This window comes from Oncorhynchus tshawytscha, linkage group LG02 (assembly GCF_018296145.1).
Source record: "Oncorhynchus tshawytscha isolate Ot180627B linkage group LG02, Otsh_v2.0, whole genome shotgun sequence".
Taxonomy (NCBI): domain Eukaryota; kingdom Metazoa; phylum Chordata; class Actinopteri; order Salmoniformes; family Salmonidae; genus Oncorhynchus; species Oncorhynchus tshawytscha.
Window position 1 is genome coordinate 54,291,484 of NC_056430.1, and position 24,629 is coordinate 54,316,112.

Consider the following 24,629-nt stretch of genomic DNA (forward strand, 5'->3'; position numbering starts at 1 on the left):
GGTGTGTACAGTAACAATCTCAGGTTTAATTGGGGGAGTGGAAAATGTTGCTCAATGTGGTAGTAAATACTTACAGTGCACATGCTCAGGAACTCACATGCTCAGGAACTCACATGCTCAGGAACTCACATGCTCAGAAAGTGAGATTTACAGACAAAAGAAGACAAACATGTTGGGACAGTACAATAACCCAGCCATGCATATTCCCCACTAAGAGACCCACCATGGAAGCATGTGTGTACATGTGCACCGAAGTGTGTTCCATGTAAGTATAAACACATTTACATGTGGGGCATTGTCCCCAACCCGTTTTTCTTTCATCATTCATGTGTGTTTACAATCTCCTCTCTGGCAACCAAAAAAACTCCCCACCACTCACAGCACAGGTTAGTTACAACACCTGTCTGGCTTTGGTGCTAGAAAGCAGGCAATGCCAAAGCTGTGTTGATATGGCCAGAGAGGCACAGAAAGCCCTTAGGTCATTCTGTTGATCAGATAAAAATGTGTTTCATGCTTTTTTAACTAGCAGTGACATAGCAAGTTGTTTTTTAAAGTGCAGGCTGCATCTGCTCAACTCTTCCCACGCAGTTAAGCTTGGGGAGGGTGATGGGGGTGGGGGTGAGGGGGGTAATCGAGACACTACTTTGTTATGAGGCCCTGTGTGTGCGCTTGCGAAGCACCGGGTTCAGGAGGGTGCTTGTGTTCCCTGCTCTGAACTCCTGTACCCTTTAGCGAACGAGAGCGAGAGGGAGGGAGAGAAAGAGGGTGAGTGAGTAAGATAACATGCACCGTTTGACCTTGCTGCCAACAGAGTGGAAACTGTGGTGTTGTGCCCCTCCATCTGTGATACGTTCCACACCGGGCCTTTAGCCTCATTTGCATTGATGTTACAACAACGCCCAATCCCCTCCCACATTGAAACCCCCTCACCTGTGATAAGGGAGAGCTGGTGCCAGGTGTATCTCCAGAGTAGGAGAAGTCATCCTCTGTGCTCCCCAATAGGAAAGTGTTATTATGCTTTGTGTGCCAATCGCTAAGATTACAACATGCTTCCCGCAATATTAAACCAGAACAGGGTTCACTTTGAGAAATACCACCCACCTCTAAGGGAACTATGCAGGCAGTGGGCGGCATTTACTAAGACAAGCATTTGGCCCGCAGGCCGGTAGTTTGAGACCTCTTGATCTACGGCCAAGGCTTGCTAACTCTGGCTCTCGTGTCTCCAGGTTGGTGAAGTCATAACTATGACATGAGTGCCGTTGTATTCGGCACAACTCTTCAACAAATGAGATTTTAGTTAGCCGGCTAAGCAAGCTAGCGTTGCTAATAATACGTTATTTGTGATGCTTACAGTTGAAGTCGGAAGTTTACATACACCTTAGCCAAATACATTTAAACTCAGTTTATCACATTTCCTGACATTTAATCCTAGTAAAAATTAGGATCAGTTAGGATCACCACTTTATTTTAACAATGTGAAATGTCAGAATAATAGTAGAGAGAATTATATATTTCAGCTTTTATTTATTTCATCACATTCCCAGTGGGTCAAAAATGTACATACACTCAATAAGTATTTGGTAGCATTGCCTTTAAAATTGTTTGACTTGGGTCAAATGTTTCGGGTAGCCTTCCACAAGCTTCCCAGAATAAGTTGGGTGAACTTTGGCCCCATTCCTCCTGACAGAGCTGGTGTAACTGAGGCAGGTTTGTAGGCCTCCTTGCTCGCACACGCTTTTTCAGTTCTGCCCACAAACTTTCTATAGGAATGAGGTTAGGGCTTTGTGATGGCCACTCCAATACCTTGACTTTGTTGTCCTTAAGCCATTTTGCCACAACTTTGGAAGTATGCTTGGGGTCATTGTCCATTTGGAAGACCTATTTGCGACCAAGTTTTAACTTCCTGACTGATGTCTTGAGATGTTGCTTCAATATATGCACATCATTTTCCTTCCTCATGACGCCATCTAGTTTGTGAAGTGCACCAGTCCCTCCTGCAGCAAAGCACCCACACAACAAGATGCTGCCACCCCCGTGCTTCATGGTTGTGATGGTGTTCTTTGGCTTGCCAAAGAGTTCTCTGGTCTGATGAAACAAAAATAGGAAATTTCTCCAAAAAGTACGATCTTTGTCCCCATGTGCAGTTGCAAACCGTAGTCTAGCTTTTTTATGGTGATTTTGGAGCAGTGACTTCTTCCTTAGCTGAGCGGCCTTTCAGGTTATGTCGATATAGGACTTGTTTTACTGTGGATATAGATACTTTTGTACCTGTTTCCTCGAGCATCTTCACAAAGTCCTTTGCTGTTGTTCTAGGATTGATTTGTACTTTTTGCACCAAAGTACGTTCATCACTAGGAGACAGAACACATCTTCTTCCTGAGCAGTATGACGGCTGCGTGGTCCCATGGTGTTTATACTTGCGTACTATCGTTGGAAAGATGAATGTGGTACCTTCAGGTGTTTGAAAATTGCTCCCAAGAATGAAACAGACTTGTGGAGTTCGACATTTTGTTTTCTGTGGTCTTGGCTGACTTATTTTGATTTTCCCATGATGTCAAGCAAAGAGGCACTGAGTTTTGAAGGTAGGCCTTGAAATACATCCACAGGTACACCTCCAATTGACTCAAATGATGTCAATTAGCCTATCAGAAGCTTCTAAAGCCATGACATCAATTTCTGGAATTTTCAAAGCTGTTTAAAGGCACACTAAACTTAGTGTATGTAAACTTCTGAGCCACTGGAATTGTGAGTAAGTGATATAATCTGTCTATAAACAATTGTTGGAAAAATTACTTGTGTCATGCACAAAGTAGATGTCCTAACCGACTTGCCAAACTGTAGTTTGTTAACAAGAAATTTGTGGAGTGGTTGAAAAACGAGTTTTAAAGACTCCAACCTAAGTGTATGTAAACTTCGGTGCTCATCGGCCATTGGTAAAATATTACACAACAAGTTGGAAATCAGAAATTCACTAATGAGTCGTTAGGAAAGAATCAGTGGCAAACTGCAAGCTTTGCAAAGCAATCACTAGCCTTCAGTGGAGTGGGTGTGTGGTTCAAATCTGGGTTTACGGGTCTATTTTACAAGTTTAAAAGGATAAACATTCAACATTGGCCATGCTGTCAATCCAGCATCACTTTTGCTGCACTCAAAACAACTGGAAACTCAGAACTGGGAAATCTCAGACTTCAGTGAATTCAAGACAACTGGGAACTCTGAAAAAATTAGACTGGTAAAATAGGTTTTGAATGGTCATCCAACCTGGAATTCTAAGATGGGAACTCGGGCCTCTTTCTAGAGCTCCGACCTGAAGATTACTGACGTCATGGATCAACCTTGTTTTTTTCCCAAGTTCCCAGTTGTCTTGAAAGCACCATAAATCCAGAGAATGCTATACTTTGATGACAACATTTCCCCACGAAGGACCGCCGCTCCAACTTCCTGTTCAAGTGAGCACAGCACAAGAAGGTGAGTAAAAACTGTATTGCATGCTGCTGCATAAATGATGTAATATGCCAGGGAAATATGTATAATGTAGCTAAGAAAGTAATGCTAAGTGTATGTTTCTGTAGTAAGCTGTTAGTAGCCCATGTGTCTCACCCTTATAATTTTGTCCCTTTCCCCCTCTTAACTTAACCTACTGTTCTGACCTGGTGGTGCACATGTAGCCTATAGCCTGTTTTAGAGAAATGTCATTGTCGTCTTATATGCCCCCTTTATTTATCATTTGGTTCTGACTTGGTGTACAGGGAGAATACTGTAAGAACGGCCCATGTTCTGAATTCTGTTGCTGTACATTTCAAAAGTGCTGAACAAATAGTTATATTGACTACATCAATATATATAGCACGCTCATTAATGTCTTAATTGACATTACAGATTGCCTTTAATCCCCCTTATGCCATAGTTTGTAGGTCTCAATTGACAATAGAAACCACATTTGTTTAAGCAAGTCAGCCGAATCAGCTATGTTTTTTTAAAGGCAATAAATTAAGCTGAATTAATTGTTTCTCTGTCAGACAAGGATCTACTGATAGCCAGGTGTAGCAGTGGTAAGGTTTTAGGACTGCTGTTGGGGCCTCTGCTGTTGGGACAGCTTTATGTAGGCCCTAACAGTTTGTGGGCACTGTATGTCACCATTATAGTGCAATTATTGTATTGTTTAGTGTTGTGTTTGTTGTATAGTGTCTTTGCTGGCATGCATCTAAACTCTTTTTGAGTTTCCCCCACCAAGATGTACATGCTATAATCGCCAATGTGAACAGTAGCACCACCCACTGGATTAGTAACTTGTTGTATGTCATGAATGAAATAGGCTAACAGCTTTACATATACTGCAAGTTTATCAATTCCACTTGTGACAGAAAGCAGCCAAGTCAGTTATATTATGTTAATGCTTCCAAAATGGAACATGATGTTTTCAGGCTCAGTCAATCATATCATGTCGCATCTAAAACACAAAGGTAACTGTGTCAAATGATTCTGAAATAATAGGCCTATTAATAGGAAAGTAGGTCTAGAGTTTTGTTACACCTGAAATGCAAAATGCAGTAGCCATTTCAGTGTCTTTTATTTTATTCAGCAACATTCCAAAACATTTGATACAAAGTTGCATCACCACTGAATCATCTGCCTCAATTAGTCTTAAAATTAGTCTTAAAAAAAGCTTAAAATTAGGAAGCCATATCGACAGATTGTTTTTAAAATTGTCGCTGTCAAGTTTCATTGGAACCATTAGCCTTGACTTTTGATGTTGCAATTTGGTTGAGAGAACGTGCAGTTTATATCGTTGGGAAAGTAACACATTCAATGTAACTATTGGTGTTTTGTCATTCTTTTCATTTTGATAAACAATTTACGTGCGTGGGATGACTTCCATCTACGAAGAGAATGATCCAAATTCTTTGGAGCTTGTGGAAGGTCTTGGTCAAGATAACAGTGAAGAGGAGTTGGACTTCTCCTACCTGTTTTTGTACAACCCATCTGAGGATGACTTTCGCGGGAATGAAGGTAAGGCTGCAAGCATTTTCCAGAAGTGCAGTCCATCATGTGTTCCAAAAAATCTTTTGGGGTTAAAATAATAAAGGTTTAAATTGGAGTTTATAACGTGGATTTTTATTCAGGATTTACAAAACAAAAGTATCCTTATCATAAATCATATTTTGTATGCTACTCAGAAAAGGCTACAGTCACAAAACGAAATGTAAAATAATATATTTTGATTAGCTTTTTCTTGCTTGTTCAAATCCATGGTTTTGTGACTGAGTTTATATTAAGCCAGGTTGAACCCGTGGTGAATGATGGAGTCACTCCATCAATTAGACACGCATGCTATTTTAGGAACATGTTGTGTAATTGCTGTGTAATTGTAATTGTGTAATTGCTTGATGGCCATAAAAAAAATTGTAAGAACAAAAAATATTGTCACTAAAATGGAAAGCGTATGGTAATTAGTTAAACGGATAAAAATCTCCATTCTGATCGTGAAATGGTGCAATCCACGATGCACTCGCCTAAATGAGTAATCCCTTCATACTTCCATACTCTTGACAGACAACTCAGGGGTTCCCCCTCACGATGATCACAACCCTCCATCTATGGTGCCCTACCCTTGTGAGGACAGTTCCAGTTGTGCCCATACAACCTCCAGTCAGTCCTCCTACTACCATGGGCTTGTCACTGACTGCCTGTCTGGGCCTGGGTTTAATTCGCTGGATCTCCCCTCCAGGCCAGAGGGTGCTCCCTCCCCCAGCCCCAGGATTGAGATCACCCCATCTGGGGACCCTCACCGGACTCAGCCCCTGGATGCCAGCCCCAAATCGACGGCCCTGTCTGTTTCTAGCTATGAGAATACAGCCTATCGAGAGCCTCAGTGCCCAAGCCCTGCCAGCAGCAACTCCTCCACGGGCTGGTTGTCCAAGTCTTGCTCTCACTGGGTCTCTCCTTGTGTATCTCCCAGTGGTGATGGGGACGCGGTAGGCTTGACCACCTTGGACCACCTCCAAGGCATCCACATGTCCATGGCTCACTCCTCCCCAGGGACCTCCCCATGCACCAGCATCACAGAGGAGACATTCCTGGTACTGCAGAGTCAGCGGTCATCCTCCCCCCACTCCCATACCCACCCGCGCTCTCGCTCCGCCTCTCCTCAGGGCAAACGCACCTACGACCAGTACAGCGGACCCAGCCTGGAGACCACCAGCCAGCAACAGCGCTTCCGGAGCCTCAGCCCCTCACCCCACCACCCCCAAGGACCCCAGGCCCAGGCTGACCCACAGGCCAATGCCCCTGAGCAGGCTCCCAGCCTTGAAGAGGTGTTGAGCAGCCCCAGTTCCAGCCTGCCCAGGGCGGTGCCCTCCAAGATGGTGCAGCCCAATGTGGAGTGCTACATGTACAGAGAGAGCCAGGAGGGTGGCTATGTGCACCTCATGGAGCAGGGGAGGAGAGGCAAAGCTGGGGCTGAGACCTACATCCTCCCTACATCTGTCTGGCCAGTTCCACTAGCCCACGGAGCAATCAGGTATAATGTGCTATGGGAATGATGATCCCTCATAAGAATGAATCTTTAATGACAGGCTATGTAAAGCAGTATTAGGAAAATCCTATTGCATTTGAAATTGTGATTTCATGTTCTGATATGTGTTTTGTAATTCTTGTAATGTTACTAATGATCTTACTCCGCAATAACCAGTGAAATCTCTCTCTTCCCTCTTCAGTAGCATTCCTGTTCCATCTCTGCCCCCTCTAGATTTGCAATTGCCCAGTCACTCAGACCAATATGAGCTCTGTCTGGAGCAGCAGCCTAAACAGCACCACTGTGCCCACTATGAGACAGAGGGCAGCAGGGGAGCAGTCAAAGCACCTGGTGGAGGACACACTGTGGTTCAGGTACTGGGTGTGGGGAGGTGTGTGTTTAATCTAGGTATGTATGTTTGTGGGGATGGGTGTTGACAATGTGGATGTTTGAGTGTGTAAATGTATAGTGCAGCTTGATCTCCCGTGTGTATAAATATGTGTCTGTGGTGGTGTTTCCTTGTCATTGTGTCACCCTGTTTGTCTCAGGTGCCCAGCTGCAATATGTAAATGAACATCCTTGTATCAGCCTGCGTCATTATGACTACACCCATTCAACCACAAAACCAGCACAGCACAGTTAAACCAACATAGGGTGTTTTCACATATGAAATCGGTTTCCTGGAGTGTTTGTGAGAATTATATAAAATAAGTTTAGCTTTTACAAGGCCTGACAACAATTGTTTCAGGGTAGGATTTGCAAGATGCTCATTCTACATGACGTTAGCAAGCTAGCTTGTTTGTAAGGAGCAAAAAGTTACACGCGATTGGCACTGCCCCTCACAATACCTAGTACTCTGGTCTTGGATCTTGGACTCACTACTCACGCATGCTTTATAGCACAGATCAGGGTACCAAACACTCTTGGATCCAGATCATACAGGGGATAAGTGAAAGCGCCCATACACTCATGCACTCATCTTTACAATAAGTTATTTACTACAATGTTCTATTCAAGTAGTTTGAGAGGAAGAGTACATGAGTCTTAAGTAAAGGAGACTCCCTGTTTAGTAAGTTGATTTGTGATCTAGCATCTCACACTCAAAACCTGCTGGAATCATCCTTTACTGATGTAAAGGTGAACCCTTTCAATTTATCTCATCCCCAGCAGGCTCTCGAGCAATTGAGCCTTGGATCGAGGTTAACTTTCATCTGATGGAAAATCCAGTAGAAGATATTTCAGGGACATATTGACTAAGCCATGTTGGTTTTGATGTATAGTTACTAAATTAATGAGTGGTCTTCTCATTCCGTGACGTGAAAGCCAAGGAATTTCTGGGTCCAGGGCAACAGTAGCAATGCTAACCATCCGCTAATCATCAGCCATCCGCTACATATGCAAATAATTATGTCAGAGTTGGCCTTTCGTAACCTAATGAAGTAATTTTCCTTCATGATGTAATGGATAAGAACTGTGATATTGTTGAGTATTTATCCCTCGATGTTCCCTAAGTAATTATAGATGTCTCTGATTTCAACAGTTTCATCTTTTGATGAGTAGGTGTCTAGAATGAATTGTGCTATTGTAGATTACACATTAGAATGTGGTGCACAGTTCAAAATGGAAAAAATGGTCAGAGAAATTATTATTTACCCTTGTGTATAAAAGCTGAAAGAATGCCAGAGCTGTGCAGTACAGAGGACACCGTACATATTCTGCTGTTCTATCGCACGTGCAATGATGTCGGCGGGGGGAAAGAACCGTGTTCGTTGTTTGCGGTAACATCTTTTGTCAAATTTTATTTGTCACATTTGCCGAATACAGCAGGGGTAGACCGTACAGGGAAATGCTTACTTACAAGCCCTTAACCAACAATGCAGTTTTAAGAAAAATACCACCCCAAAAAAGAAATAAAGTAACAAATAATTAAAGAGCAGAAGTAAAATAACAATAGCGAGGCTATATACAGGGGGTACCAGTACAGAGTCAATGTGCGGAGGCAGGAAGCTTGTGGATGGCAGGAAGCTTGGCCCCAGTGATGAACTGGGCCGTACGCACTACCCTCTGTAGTGCCTTGTGGTCGGAGGCTGAGCAGTTGCCATACCAGGCAGTGATGCAACCAGATGCTCTTGATGGTGCAGCTGTGGAACCTTTTGAGGATCTGAGGACCCATGCCAAATCCTTTCATGCCCTCTTCACTACTGTCTTGGTGTGCTTGGACCATGTTAGTTTGTTGGTGATGTGGACATCAAGGAACTTGAAGCTCTCAACTGCTCCACTACAGCCCCGTCGATGAGAATGGGGGCATGCTCGGTCCTCCTATGCTTGTAGTCCACATTCATCTCCTTAGTCTTGATCATATTGAGGGAGAGGTTGTTGTCCTGGCGCTACACTACCAGGTATCTGACCTCTTCCCTATAGGCTGTCTCATCATTGTTGGTGATCAGGCCTACCACTGTTGTGTAATCGGCAAACTTAATGATGGTGTTGGAGTCGTGCCTAGCCGTGCAGTCATGAGTGAACAGGGCGTACAGGAGGGGACTGAGCACGCAGCCCCTGAGAGGCCCCCGGGTTAAGGATCAGCATGGCGGATGTGTTGTTACCTATCCTTACCACCTGGGGGTGGCCCATCAGGAAGTCCATGATCCAGTTGCAGAGGGAGGTGTTTAGTCCCAGGGTCCTTAGCTTAGTGATGAGCTTTGAGGGAACTATGGTGTTGAACACTGAGCTGTAGTCAATGAATAGCATTCTCACATACAGTAGGTGTTCCTTTTGTCCAGGTGGGAAGAGCAGTGCGGAGTGCAATAGAGATTCCATCATCTGTGGATCTGTTTGGGCGGTATGTAAATTGAGTGTGGGCCTACGGTTTCTGGGATAATGGTGTTGATGTGAGCCATGACCAGCCTTTCAAAGCACTTCATGGCTATAGACATGAGTGCTACTGGTCTGTAGTTAATTAGGCAGGTTACCTTAGTGTTCATGGGCACAGGGACTATGGTGGTCTGCTTGAAACATGTTGGTATGACAGACTCAAAGGGAAAGGCTGAAAATGTCAATGAAGACACTTGCCAGTTGGTCAGCGCATGCTTGGAGTACACGTCCTGGTAATCCATCTGGCCCTGCAGCCTTGTGAATGTTGACCTGTTTAAAGGTCATAATCACATCAGCTGCGGGGATCACACAGTGATCACACAGTTGTCCGTAACAGCTGGCGCTCTCATGCATGTTTCAGTATTACTTGCCTCGAAGCGAGCATAAAAGTAATTTAGCTCGTCTAGTAGGCTTGTGTCACTGGGCAGCTCTCACCTGTGCTTCCCTTTATAGTCTGTAATAGTTTGCAAGCCCTGCCACATCCAACGAGCGTCGGAGCCGCTGTAGTATGATTCGATCTTAGTCCTGTATTGACACTTTGCCTGTTTGATGGTTTGTCGGAGGGCATAGCGGGATTTCTTATAAGCTTCCGGGTTAGAGTAAAGAAACTTTTAAGATGTCCCGCTATGCCCTCTGTCGAACCAATCCCAAACGGACGTGGCAGATTCCAGTATTAATGGTTAAACTGTTTGTTTGTTGTTGACAGCTTCATGGGTACAGAGGCAAAGCTCCCCTGGGTCTGCTGGTGTTCATCGGAACAGCTGACAAGAGGCTCCTCAAGCCCCATGCCTTCTACCATGTGCACCGCATCACGGGGAAAACCGTCACCACCCCTAGCAACGAGATAATGGTCAATAGCACCAACGTCCTGGAGATCCCTCTGGAGCCAAAGAACAACCTGAGAGCAGTGTAAGGAGAGCTGCCACATTAGAGACAGTGCAGTACACACACAGATGTTTTCAGAGCTAGGTTATAAAATAATTAATCAAATAAATGTTCACTTCCCATGTAAAGGATTGACTGTGCTGGGATCCTAAAGCTGAGGAACGCTGACATTGAGCTGAGGACAGGAGAGACAGACATCGGACGGAAGAATACCTGTGTCCGTCTGGTCTTCCGGGTACATATTCCCCATCCAGGAGGACAGTATGTCTCTCTTCAAGTGGCCTCCCTTCCCATTGAGTGTTGTAAGTTAACTTTTGTTCCAGCAACCTGATTTATAACTACTGCAAATAATAATAATAATAATAATCTGCAGAGCAACTTAATCCAAACCTTTTCTTCAGTAATGTAATGTTATATAAGGATTATATGACTGGAATTTAGTAAACTGCCTTCCTGTCTATATGTCTTCCTGTCTTTTTGAAATATTAGTTATTTTGCTCACAGCGATTTGCTTGTGCAAAATGTCACCCCCGGATTGTAAATAATGTACTCCTATGGTTCTTCTAACGTTCTTCTAACGTTCTCCTAATGATATTCTACTGTGGTTCCACAGCCCAGAGGTTGGCCCACCAGCTTCCCACTGTAGAGAGTCAGGACGTAGACCGCTGCTCGGTTCTAGGGGGACAGCAGATGATACTGACCGGACAGAACTTCACCTCTTATTCCAAGGTGGTGTTCACGAAGAATACACCTGGTGAGAAATTTCCAATCAATCAATCAATCAATCAAATATACAAAGCCCTTTTTACATCAGCAGTTGTGCTTTACATGAACCTGGTCTAGACTCCAAAGAGCAAGCAAAAGCAAGTCATTGTATCTAGTAATGGCATCTTTAGTATAACTCTGCCAGGGATCAAATCCCAACCTTCTGATCTCTGACTCTCAAACCACAAGGCCACTGACTTTGTACAGCAGTAGTTGATAACTATTGTGTAATAGTTGTCCTATTGAGAAGTCAATTCCCAGAACATTTGCTCTAGATAACAGGTTTACAGTGACGCACTACTCCCAAGTTCAAACAGTCACAAAATAGGGATGCACTGCACATGCTCAAATAACAGCAGAAATGAAAAAAATGGCTAGAACAAAATGTTCTGTAATATTCAATCATATGCCATTTAGGAGACCATTTTTTCAAAAGCAACCTTACAGTACAGTGTATGTATGTGATTCCTGTAGGGATTGAAGCCATGATCTTAGCATGGCCAGCTCTATGCTCTTACTAACTGAGCCACATAGGGCCTACATATTGCAATGATTCTTTTCCATCATTGTATTGTCATTACAGGATTATGATGCCTCTGTAGAGTGTCACGTAACAAGGTGTGGGTGCAGATTATAAGTACCATTATGAGTTTGTAAACTGCTCTCTTGTTTACCATGTGGTTTAGTGCGAGAGGATGTGGTTAGACAAACCACAGATCTCTTCAAGCAGAGTTTTTTTTGTTGTCTCACTTTACTCAAAACGTGGGCTGTGAGCAGTAGGTAAAAGTTGAGATGGGAATATACTAGAGCAGAGATGACAGAGAATCTTTACTGATACTGCCTATGTGCCAGTTACTGAGAAGAAACTGGGGGTGGATAGGGGTTTTTTCATAAAACCTCACTACCTTGATAGATTTACAAAGGCTTTCTTAACATCCTGAGTATGAAATTGCTAAGTTTGTTGCTACCACCACATTAATAGGTTTGTTTGTGCCATTTGTGTTTTGGTCGGATCCAAAAGGTTCCATTTGATTATAAATACACTAGTTAGCTCCTGTTTAAGATAATATTTATTAAATAAATACAAGAATGTTATTCTAGTTTTACTACTCTAGCTGCCTTCACATCCCTCCCTGCTAATTTTTAGAGTTTGTTCATATTAATCTCTTCTCCACTCCTATTATTTCATTCAATTTATTCCATTTATGCTAATGGTACACTGCATTGCATTGTGTTTCTTTCAGATGGGCTGCAGATTTGGGAATTGGAAGCATCAGTAGACCGAGACAAAAGAGTTACTGTCCTAACACATTTATGAACAGTGACATTAAAATACTACTGGCTTTATAAAGTACTACCTAACTCCTCTTCTTCTACATATATACAAAAGTATGTGGACACCCCTTCAAATTAGTACATTTGGCTATTTCAGCCACACTCATTGCTGACAGGTGTATAAAATCGAGCACACAGCCATGCAATATACATAGACAAACATTGGCAGTAGAATGGTCTTGCTGAAAAGCTCAGTGACTTTCAACATGGCACCGTCATAGGTTGCCACCTTTCCAACAAGTACATTTGTCAGATTTCTGTGCTGCTAGAGTTGCCCTGGTCAACTGTAAGTGCTGTTATTGTGAAGTGGAAATGTGTAGGAGCAACAACGGTTCAGCCGCAAAGTGGTAGGCCCCACAAGCTCACAGAACGGGACCACCGAGTGCTGAAGCAACATCAGCACAAGAACAACACAAGAACAGGTCGTCAGTAGCTTCATGAAATGGGTTTCCATGGCCGAACAGCCGCACACAAGCCTAAGATCACCATGCGCAATGCGCAATGCCAAGCGTCGGCTGGAGTGGTGCTGGAGTGGTGTAAAGGCCGCCGCCATTGGACCCTGGAGCAGTGGAAACACGTTCTCTGGAATGATGATTCACGCTTCACCATCTGGAGAATCTAGGTTTGGCGGATGAAGGGAAAGCTTAACGCTACAGCATACAATGACATTCTAGACAATTCTGTGCTTCTAACTTTGTGGCAACAGTTTGGGAAGGCCCTTTCCTTTCTAGCATGACAATGCTCCTGTGCGCAAAGCGAGGTTTATACAGAAATGGTTCGTCGAGATCGGTGTGGAAGATCTTGACTGGTCTGCAGAGAACCATGGGCCTCAAACCCATCAAACACCTTTGGGATGAATTGGAACACCGACTGCGAGCCAGGACTGGAAGCAATTCCCCGCGGCAATGTTCAAACATCTATTAGAAAACCTTCACAGAAGAGTGGAGGCTTTCATAGCAGCAAAGGGGGGGAAGCAACTCTATATTAATGCCCATGATTTTCGAATACCTGTTGTCCACATACTTTTGATATTGTAGTGCATCTCACACAGCCTCAGTATAGCGACATCGTATATCCACAGTTCACACTGTCGCCCAGTGATACTCTATGACAAATGACTGATGTGTTACTGTACCATATTATATCAAGAGCATGCTGTTTGTCGAGATCCCTCCATATCGAGATCACACCATTTATCGCGCGGCTAAAGTTAACTTCTATGTGATCAACGGGAGGAGGAAACGCAGTCAGGCGCAGCACTTCACCTACCCTCCTTTAACAGGTGAGTCCATCCATATGCCTTATATATTTTTGTCGTTATTAGAACTGGATACGGCCACACCTTAGATTTCAGTAAGTTTATCACTATCCCATTGCTTACTATTTAAAGGGATAGTTCCCCCAAATTACAAAATTACATATTGGCAATCAGTGCTGCCTCTGCCTAAACACAGAGTAAGCAAGCTTGCTGTGTGTAGGAAGTCAGTCAGGGTCTGAATTTACTGTTGAGAGATAGCATAGTACAATACACAACATGCAATTTAGAAATGTGGTTGTGCATCAGCAGTTTTCATCTCGTTATGTCAGTCAATCAATTAGCCCATGTCAAGGCAAGGCACGTGCCCAGAGGCAACCTAAACCTAAAAGGCTAGAGGGCTTTCTGTCGACAATATATCATTTTGTAATTTGTGTGAACTATCCATTTAACTTGTTTTTAGCGCCAACTGTCATTTAAAACTCAGATAATCCAAAGTCTAATTCCGATTTACTGTTCTTTTCAGTTCCCGCCATTAAAACGGAACCCATAGATGACTTCCAGTTTGGCCAGCTGGGTTGTACTGTGTCCAAGGTCCTAGGAATGTCACCCAAGACCTACCACGACACCCCCAGTAGCCACCTTACCCCTAATAGCCATGAGGCTGGCTTGACAACCTTAGCAGCCTGCCACGACGACCACGACTCCACACGACTCCACCACAACTCCATTGTCAGATTGTCAGCCTATCAACAACAAGACCCATCTGTCTATTACCCCAGTAAAATCAGAAGCCTGGGCAGCAGCCCTGTTCTGTACCAAGATATGAACCACCACCACATGGTGATGATCCACTATGGCTCCCCATCTCAGATGTCCTATATCGGTAGCCAGCACTACTCTACCCTAGTCTCCCAGCCTTTCAACCATTCTCACTCTGCCACCAATCAGCGAGTTGTCAACATTGCGGTCCCATTGGCCCAACACCAGCATGTCACTATGGTGGGTGATGGGTACCGGGCTGCACCTTCATCATGGAAGGTTGATGCCTCGCCAGAGGCCTGTTCATCAGAAGGCCAGTACCAGAACTTCATGCTGATGGTGTTGCCGGTCTTGGGCACATCTCCACGACTACCACCACGAAATAGCCCTACCCTGGCCCAGAGGGGTCCTATAACGGGGATCCAGAGTGGGCCAGTCCTGGAGAAGGTGATAGTCAAGCAAGGAAACCTGAACCAAGTCTATCTGGATGATGGTGAATGAAAAACATAGTGGATACTGCAGAAATGTACTGTACCCCATTTAGTCTTGAGCGATATACCGTTTATACTGTATACTGGGGTATTTTGAAACGGTATGATTCAGACGGTATGATTTTCAATACAGTTTAATTTAAAATAAAATAAATACAAATTAATTTGTTGAGGGCAGAGGGCATTGCTTATAACTATAAGAAATCTAAGATGTGTGAAATAATTTCTATCCAGCTCAGGGCTCCAGCTATGCATTTGGTTTGCTAACTTGCTAGCTAAGTGGTCAAGATCAAACGTCTTGGTTACAGCAGAGAATTTCAATTCCTTCCTGGATCAAGATCCCTGTTGCCGAAATGGTTTTGAAATAGTGCCCCTTGTGTGCACATTCGGTAATACCGTATACTCCGGTGTGGTAGAAACGGTATGACGCTATGAAAGTCTGGATACTGCCCAACCCTAACCCCATGCTCCTCTCACTTGTTGTTTTGAATTGGTGAGAATGACTATGGTTAAATGGTTATTGTTATTTTGGTGGGGATGCTGGAAATTTAGATGCACAACAATGTTATACAGTACCCAGCAAGATCTTTAAAGAAACTCTCATGTGTTTGAGAGAGGAAACGCATTTATTCGTATCACTAAGCTTGTTCAAAGGAGATACAGATGATAAACAGGAAATATAGAGCACATGTAAATAATGTGTGTGTATATGTATGTGTATGTACAGTGGGGCAAAAAAAGTATTTAGTCAGCCACCAATTGTGCAAGTTCTCCCACTTAAAAAGATGAGAGAGGCCTGTAATTTTCATCATAGGTACACTTCAACTATGACAGACAAAATGAGGGGAAAAAATCCAGAAAATCACATTGTAGGATTTTTAATTAATTTATTTGCAAATTATGGTGGAAAATAAGTATTTGGTCAATAACAAAAGTTTATCTCAATACTTTGTTATATACCCTTTGTTGGCAATGACAGAGGTCAAACATTTTCTGTAAGTCTTCACAAGGTTTTCACACACTGTTGCTGGTATTTTGGCCCATTCCTCCATGCAGATCTCCTCTAGAGCAGTGATGTTTTGGGGCTGTTGTTGGGCAACACGGACTTTCAATTCCATCCAAAGATTTTCTATGGGGTTGGGATCTGGAGACTGGCTAGGCCACTCCAGGACTTTGAAATGCTTCTTACGAAGCCACTCCTTCGTTGCCCGGGCGGTGTGTTTGGGATCATTGTCATGCTGAAAGACCCAGCCATGTTTCATCTTCAATGCGCTTGCTGATGGAAGGAGGTATTCACTCAAAATCTCAGGATACATGGCCCCATTCATTCTTTCCTTTACACGGATAGTCGTCCTGGTCCCTTTGCAGAAAAACAGCCCCAAAGAATGATGTTTCCACCCCCATGCTTCACAGTAGGTATGGTGTTCTTTGGATGCAACTCAGCATTCTTTGTCCTCCAAACACGACGAGTTGAGTTTTTACCAAAAAGTTATATTTTGGTTTCATCTGACCATATGACATTCTCCCAATCTTCTCCTGGATCATCCAAATGCTCTCTAGCAAACTTCAGACATGTACTGGCTTAAGCAGGAGGACACGTCTGGCACTGCAGGATTTGAGTCCCTGGCGGCGTGGTGTGTTACTGATGGTAGGCTTTGTTACTTTGGTCCCAGCTCTCTGCAGGTGATTCACTAGGTCCCAGTCTTCCCAGCCTGGTGCAGGTCTACAATTTTGTTTCTGGTGTCCTTTGACAGCTCTTTGGTCTTGGCCATAGTGGAGTTTGGAGTGTGACTGTTTGAGGTTGTGGACAGGTGTCCACAAGTGAGAGAACTTGCACAATTGGTGGCTGACTAAATACTTTTTTGCCCCACTGTATGTATGTGTGTATGTAATGTATGTATGCATGTATTCATTACGCGAATGTCTGTCAGCAGTAGCCTGCCAGAATAAGTTGCTGGCCCCTTCACTTTGGGCCAGACAGAGGAGTGATATGGACTTCTACTCTGACACTCCGTATGAGTTGGTCTCTTATCTCTGAATCCCAAATCAATCCCTAGCCCCAACACAAGATACACTTTTTGAGATCTTACAAGATAGAATAGGAACAAGCAATCTGGTGACAATTCCACTTTGTATCAGAGGGCAAGATGGCGTTGCCACAGTGTTGCTTACACTTAACCTATCAGACCAACAAGTAGAGTGGAGTCCAAAATGACTGGATCCCTTGATAAAAGAATAGCAAAAAATCCTGTATAAAATAACACAAATACTGAGCTAAATTGTATGCTAAAAATATATATATGCAGTCGGAAGTTTACATACACTTATGTTTGAGTCATTAAAACTCATTTTTCAACCACTCACAAATTTCTTGTTAACAAACTATAGTTTTGGCAAGTCGGTTAGGACATCTACTTTGCATGACACAAGTCATTTTTCCAACAATTGTTTACAGGCAGGTTATTTCACTTATAATTCACTGGATCACAATTCCAGTGGGTCAGAAATGTACATACACTAAGTTGTCTGTGCCTTTAAACAGCTTGGAATGTCCAAGCTGTTGATGGCATGCCTTTAGAAGCTTCTGATAGGCTTATTGACATAATTCGAGTCAATTGGAGGTGAACTTGTGGATGTATTTCAAGGCCTACCTTCAAACTCAGTGCCTCTTTGCTTGACATCATGAGAAAATCAGCATTAATCAGCCAAGACCTCAGAAAAAAATTGTAGACCTCCAAGTCTGGTTCATCCTTGGGAGCAATTTCCAAACACCTGAAGGTACCACGTTCATCTGTACGAACAATAGTATGCAAGTATAAACACCATGAGACCACGCAGCCATCATATAACTCAGGAAGGAGACATGTTCTGTCTCCTAGAGATGAACGTACTTTGGTGCGAAAAGTGCAAATCAATCACAGAACAGCAGCAAAGGACCTTGTTAAGATGCTGGAGGAAACATGTACAAAACTATCTATATCCACTGTAAAACAAGTCCTATATTAACATAACCTGAAAGGCCGCTCAGCAAGGAAGAAGCCACTGCTCCAAAACCGCCATAAAAAAAGCCAGACTATGGTTTGCAACTGCACATGGGGACAAAGATTGTACTTTTTAGAGAAATATCCTCTGGTCTGTTGAAACAAAAATAGAACTGTTTGGCCATAATGACCATTATGTTTGGAGGAAAAAGGGGAAGGCTTGCAAGCCGAAGAACACCGTCCCAACCGTGAAGTACGGGGGTGGCAGCATCATGTTGTGGGGTGCTTTGCTGCAGGAGGGACTGGTGCACTTCACAAAATAGATGGCATCATGAGGCAGGAAAATTATGTGGATATATTGAAGCAAGATCTCAAGACATCAGTCAGGAAGTTAAAGCTTGGTCGCAAATGGGTCTTCCAAATGGACAATGACCCCAAACATACTTCCAAAGTTGTGGCAAAATGGCTTAAGGACAACAAAGTCAAGGTATTGGAGTGGCCATCACAAAGCCCTGATCTCAATCCTATAGAAAAGTTGTGGGCAGAACTGAAATAGCCTGTGCGAGCAAGGATGCCTACAAACCTGCCTCAGTTACACCAGCTCTGTCAGGAGGAATGGGCCTAAATTCACCAAACTTATTGTGGAAAGCTTGTAGAAGGCTACCCGAAACGTTTGACCCAAGTTAAACAATTTAAAGGCAATGCTACCAAATACTAATTGAGTGTATGTAAACTTCTGACCCACTGGGAATGTGATGAAAGAAGTAAAAGCTGAAATAAATCATTCTCTCTATTATTCTGACATTTCTAATTCTTAAAGTAAAGTGGTGATCCTAACTGACCTAATACAGGGCATTTTTTACTGAGATTAAATGTCAGGAATTGTGAAAAACGGAGTTTAAATGTATTTGGCTAAGGTGTATGTAATCTTCCGATTCAACTGTATACAGTACCAATCAAAAGTTTGGACAGACCTACTCATTCAAGGGCTTTTCTTTATGTTTACTATTTTCTAAAGTAATAATAATAGTGAAGTCAAAACTATGAAATAACACATATAGAATCATGTAGTAACCAAAAAAAGTTTTAAACATCTAAATATATTTGAGATTCTTCAAAGTAGCCACACTTTGCCTTGATAACAGCTTTGCACACGTTGGCATTCTCTCAACCAGACAAGGTAGGGTTGGTATACAGAAGATAGCCCTATTTGGTAAAAGACCAAGTCCATATAATGGCAAGAACAGCTCAAAAAAGCAGAGAAACGACAGTTCATTGTTACTTTAAGACATGAAGGTCAGTCAATCCGGAAAAGTTGAAGAACTTTGAAAGTTTGTTCAAGTCCAGTCGCAAAAAACATCAAGCGCTATGATGAAACTGGCTCTCATGTGGACCGCCACAGGAAAGGAAGACCCAGAGTTACCTATGCTGCAAAGGACAAGTTCATTCGAGATACCAGCCTCAGAAATTGCAGTGCAAATAAATGCTACAGAGTTCAAGACACATTACAGACTGTGTGAATCAAGCCTCCATGGTCGAAATGTTGCAAAGGAACGACTACTAAAGGACACCAAGAAGAAGAAAATACTTACTTGGGCCAAGAAACACGAGCAATGGACATCAGACCAGTGGAAATCTGTCCTTTGGTCTGATGAGTCCAATTGAGAGATTTTTGGTTCCAACCGTTGTCTTTGTGAGACGCAAGGTAGGTGAACAAATTATCTCTGCATGTGCGGTTCCCACATGAAGCATGGAGGAGGAGGTGTTGGGGTGCTTTGCTGGTGACACTGTCAGTGATTTATTTAGAATTCAAGGCACACTTAACCAGCATGGCTACCACAGGATTCTGCAGCGATACGCCATCCCATCTGGTTTGCGCTTCGTGGGACTGTAAATTGTTTTTCAACAGGACAATGAGCCAAAACATACCTCCAGGCTGTGTAAGGGCTATTTGACCAAGAAGGAGAGTGATGGAGTGCTGCATCAGATGACCTGGCCACCACAATCACCTGACATACTTTGAAGAATCTCAAATATGGTTATTACATGATTCCATATGTTATTTCATAGTTTTGATGTCTTCACTATTATTCTACAATGTAGACAATAGTAAAAATAAAGAAACTCTTGAATGAGTAGGTGTGTCCAAACTTTTGACTGGTACTCTATATACTCTATATATTATGCTAATGTGATTGCTCAGAGAAATATATTTTGTTTATCAAGTATTCTCAAAAAATTAAGTCAAAATTATTGGATTCTGTTTTCAATACTCCAGCACTCTTCCCATTTGAGGATAACGACACAGCCTTTAAAACATTTTTTTAATGAGAGTGGAGGACACATTAAGAGGGAACTCAGGTCATTCCTCCATACATAACCTTCCCAGATTCTTGACATCCTATGTCTGCGCTGGAGTATTAAAAACAGGGGGTCCAATAATGTTGACACCTTGCTCTTTCTGAGCAATTGAGTCAGTATAAAATGATCAAATTAAAATGTGGAGCATAAAATATAGCTCAGTATGTATTTATTGTATAGTTTTTTTTTGCTCTTCTTCATCAAGGGATCTAATCATTTTGGACCCCACTGTACCTAGAAGGTAGGGTGAAAGGGTATAGGGATTGACTTGAGATTGAGAGTAACTCTTTTTAGTGAATTCTCCCTTTCCCATGCTTATCCTGTGACAGTATGTGGGTCAAAGCTTTAGTAGTCACCAACCAAGCCAATTGATATTGAGTTCTGTGTTTGATCCAACACTAAGCCTGGAAAGGTCGGTCAGAGTACACACTATTGATCATGTCATAATGGGTACAATTAGATCCCCCCCTAATCGCAAAATGTGCTTTGGCATTCAGATAATGATTCAGCAAGCTTCCATCATGGCTATACACTCCATTACGTCTAGTAATTTGAGTGTTATATGTGTGTTGTGTTGATGAATCCTGATGCTTGTTACCTTGTGTGTTCATTTATGGTTCATTGCTTTTCAGAGGTAAATAAAATGAAGTCGAGCATGTGATCTGGACAAAATTGACATACAGTATTTAGCATAAAGAAAAAGAGGCAAGGCCATATATTATGGTATAATTGATTCAGCCTGTTTTAAATACACATCAACCCATATACGTTACAAATGTTTACATTTTAGTCATTTAGCAGACACTCTTATCCAGAGTGACTTACAGGAGCAATTTAGGTTAAGTGCCTTGCTCAATGACAGTAGATGAAACTTGGTTTAAAACATACCAGTAGATGAAACATGGACGGTATTTCAAAGAAACCAAGAAAAAACAAAATTCTGTGAAGCGGTGCGGATAATGTCATAATACATTGATAGTGAGTTTGCAACAGAATGTGGTTCATTAACAAGGACACAATACCCTTGGTAAGCTTATAATGTAGGTGTCAGAAAACACAAACCTCTGTGCATTCTACCCTATTTACAAAATTATCCAGGAGAAAAGCTTCCATTTAATCTTATGTATAGTGAAAAAATATATAAACCCGACATGTTGGTCCCATGTTTCATGAGCTGAAATAAAAGATCCCAGAAATGTTCCATATGTACAAAACACTTATTTCTCTAAAATGTTGTGTGCAAATGTTTACATCCCTGTTAGTAAGCATTTCTCCTTTACCAAAATAATATTTCTACAGGTGTGGCATATCAAGAAGCTGATTAAATGCCATGATCATTACACAGGTGCACCTTGTGCTGGGGGAAATAAAAGCTCATTCTAAAATGTGTAGTTTTGTCACACAACACAATGCCACAAATGTCTCTAGTTGAGGGAGCGTGCAATTGGCATGTTGACTGCAGGAATGTCCACCAGAGCTGTTGCCAGAGAATGTAATGTTAACTTCTCTACCATAAGCCACCTCCAACATCATCACTTTACCTCTACCTACATGTACATATTACCTCGACCAACATGTGCCCCCTCACATTGTGCCGGTACCCCTTGTATATAGCCATGCTGTTATTTTATTGCTGCTCCTTCATTTTGTTATTTTTCAATTTTTTACTTCAGTTTATTTGAGTAAATACTTTAACACTTATTTTTCTTAAAACTGCATTGTTGGTTAAGGGCTTGTAAGTAAGCATTTCACTGTAAGGTACCTGTTGTATTCAGCACATGTGACATCATTTGATTTGATCAACACATTGCCTGCAGTACTCGTGCCCAACAACCACTTAGTTAAATTAGGAAGTTTTCCATCTTTATAACTTGAGGAGAGACGGACTAAGGCGCAGCGTGCTCTGAGTTCCACATATTTAATTTTGTGAAACTTGGAACAAAACAAATAAAGACATAACGAAACGTTACATAGGTGGTGCAACTAGCACACACACAAACAATATCCCACAAAACACAGATGAGGAAAAAGGCTACCTAAATATGATCCCCAATTAGAGGCAACGATTACCAGCTGCCTCTAATTGGGAACCATACCAAGCACACCAACATAGAAATATGAAAACTAGAACACCCCTCTAGTCACGCTCTGACCTCAACACCATAGAGAACCAAGGGCTCTCTATGGTCAGGGTGTGACAATGACCGGCCCTAGTAAAAGTAACTTAAGAACATATGTATTTTTCTTAATTTTGGGGGGGTAATGTAACTGAAAATAAAAAAATACAGCCCTAGCAGAGCCCAGAGTCCCATGGGGACGTCCTCTAGGGTGTGGATGTTCTTCCCATAAAAGGCCAGCGTGATTTCACTCTCATGGTGAAATGGATTTCCGCCGATGTGCAGTAAAGGAGTGGGGAGCGATGAAATCTGTGTTAACAAAAGTAAGAGAAGATTAATACACATACAATTAACAAAGAACATAACAAATGTTCAGCTGTAGTTTTATATAAGCATGCACAGTTATGTTTATGAAAAAAACAGATTATTTGTGCATAGGATACCTTGTCATGGGCATAAAGGCCACTCGGGTCCTCATTGAAGAGGTAGGGCAAGAGCAGGATCGCTGCTGTGGTCTTGAGTCCTAGTAAAGTAAAGCAATGATCTTACTACAATTGCTAATTTTATAACAAAATACATGTTTTATGTACTATGTATTGGCTACATTAGAGGAAGGGAAGGAAAAAGAGCAAATACCCATGTGTGTCCCTTCTGTATTGTCCTTCAGGGATTGCCGAAATAGCTGGATGATGTCCTCACCCCTGCCTCGCCTCTCTACCTCTGCTACCTCCGACTAGCCTTGCGGAGTCCTTGAATGGTCTTTTCGTCTATGTCCATTCCATGGCCTTGATTCATTTCTGAGAAGATCATTTGCACACATTTGTATGTTAATAGATTTCAGTTTGTATTGCCTGCTGTGTAGGTTAAATGTACACTTCAAATGCAGCTGTCCTACAACATATCCTTACCTTCTTCTTGATCCCAATTGCATTGTGTCCATGTTCTGTCCTATAAGAATTTCAAAGGAAGAGAAAATGTGTCAAAAAAGTCTTACAAGCATTTCATTTTTTATTTTATTTAATAGTGAAAGATAAAGGGCATCGACATACAAATGAATGCAAAATAGACAAACATATTGGAGAAAGCGCTAGCCAATACAGTAATGCCATACCGGCCTAATATCAAATTTCAAGCTATCTTTGTACACAAATTGTTCAATATTTTATCAGGTTGACTTGAAAGATTGTACGCAACATTTTGCTGCGTGGCAATACTGTGTTTGGATTCTGAAGGGCATGCATTTATACAAAAGAGGTAGTCTAGTCACTGTATTAATATCATTATGCATTTGAATCCCATGTATTGTACATGTAATGTTATGCCCCCTTGTGAGTTCCTAATAGTATTACATGCTATATAAAGGCGAAACCCTCCATTCACCGATTCAGTTCATTGTAACATCTCGATTGGACAGGTCACCGTCGTTAGTATGTTGGCTGTTTTGTTGGTTAGCTAGCTAACGTCAACGAAGCTAACGTTAGCTAGTTCATTCTCACAAATGTGAGAAACGCTTTAGATTGGAAACTTATGTTAATGAGTGTAAAGCCATGTTGGCTTTATGGAAAAGATATACAATATATGGGAAAGAATATAGTTGAGGAAATCATACAAACCTAGTTCTGCCTAGTTAGGACATAACGTTAGCTATTTACGTTAATTATTCTGAACTATAGCTAACTAACGCGACAGCTAACGTTATGGAAGCTATTCACGAAACACCATAATTGTGTTCGTTATTCATTAGTAATGTATATTATTAGATAAATTATTTCGATACATATTCAGAGCCAAACATCAACCCAACTTACCTTTTTAACTGTTGTCGCATTCAAACTTGGCAAGAGCGTTTTCAGGAGCAATTGCAAATTCCCCGGAAATAGGTGGGTGGGCCTGCAGGTATTTGGGTTGCCCCCCCCAGAAAATATAATAATAATTTTGTTTTGTTTTTGGGAAGCAGCTAACTTCCTGCAATTTTACACATTTTGCTATGAGGCAAAGAGAAAATGTGCAGTTTTATTGCTCATCTCATGCTATTCTACACATTTTGCTATGAGGCTCAGACAAAATGTAGCATTCTTTAAAGCTAAAAATCTAGGTGTTTGACTGTGATAAAGGCACTGGATTAGCTGTCTTGTTTGCTAAATGAACAAATAAAATAGACAGTGGAATGTTGTATATAGCCATAGAAGCGCAGTAAAATATGCCTCAATGCAGTCATATTCGTGGCTTATTGGGGATTTAGCTTTAAGTTAGTTATTTTTGGCAACCCATCTCATGAGAGTGAATGTCATT

At 42.1% G+C, this 24,629-nt stretch overlaps 1 protein-coding gene and 1 long non-coding RNA gene across 2 annotated transcripts; one reads left to right on the forward strand and one right to left on the reverse strand.

Moving 5' to 3' along the window:
- The first annotated feature begins 4,868 nt into the window (after nucleotides 1-4,868).
- Nucleotides 4,869-14,888, forward strand: LOC112222616 (nuclear factor of activated T-cells, cytoplasmic 2-like). The gene is made up of 9 exons (XM_024385348.1): nucleotides 4,869-5,010; nucleotides 5,554-6,520; nucleotides 6,717-6,888; nucleotides 10,092-10,294; nucleotides 10,400-10,572; nucleotides 10,884-11,024; nucleotides 12,280-12,335; nucleotides 13,520-13,652; nucleotides 14,152-14,888. Exons 1-9 carry the CDS (start codon nucleotides 4,869-4,871, stop codon nucleotides 14,886-14,888), a joined length of 2,724 nt encoding a protein of 907 aa, XP_024241116.1.
- A 7,236-nt stretch (nucleotides 14,889-22,124) lies between these two features.
- Nucleotides 22,125-24,255, reverse strand: LOC112223040. The gene is made up of 5 exons (XR_002949229.2): nucleotides 24,146-24,255; nucleotides 23,246-23,285; nucleotides 22,974-23,134; nucleotides 22,781-22,860; nucleotides 22,125-22,646 (listed from the first exon to the last, which is right to left on the reverse strand). It is a non-coding gene; the product is annotated as an uncharacterized LOC112223040 (long non-coding RNA).
- Between the last annotated feature and the right edge of the window lie 374 nt (nucleotides 24,256-24,629).

Coding starts and splice junctions, on each gene's coding strand:
- LOC112222616 (XM_024385348.1), top strand. CDS start 4,869: ATGACTTCCATCTACGAAGAGAATGATCCAAATTCTTTGGAGCTTGTG. Junction 5,011..5,553: donor TGACTTTCGCGGGAATGAAG/GTAAGGCTGCAA, acceptor TACTCTTGACAG/ACAACTCAGGGGTTCCCCCT. Junction 11,025..12,279: donor GTTCACGAAGAATACACCTG/GTGAGAAATTTC, acceptor TGTTTCTTTCAG/ATGGGCTGCAGATTTGGGAA.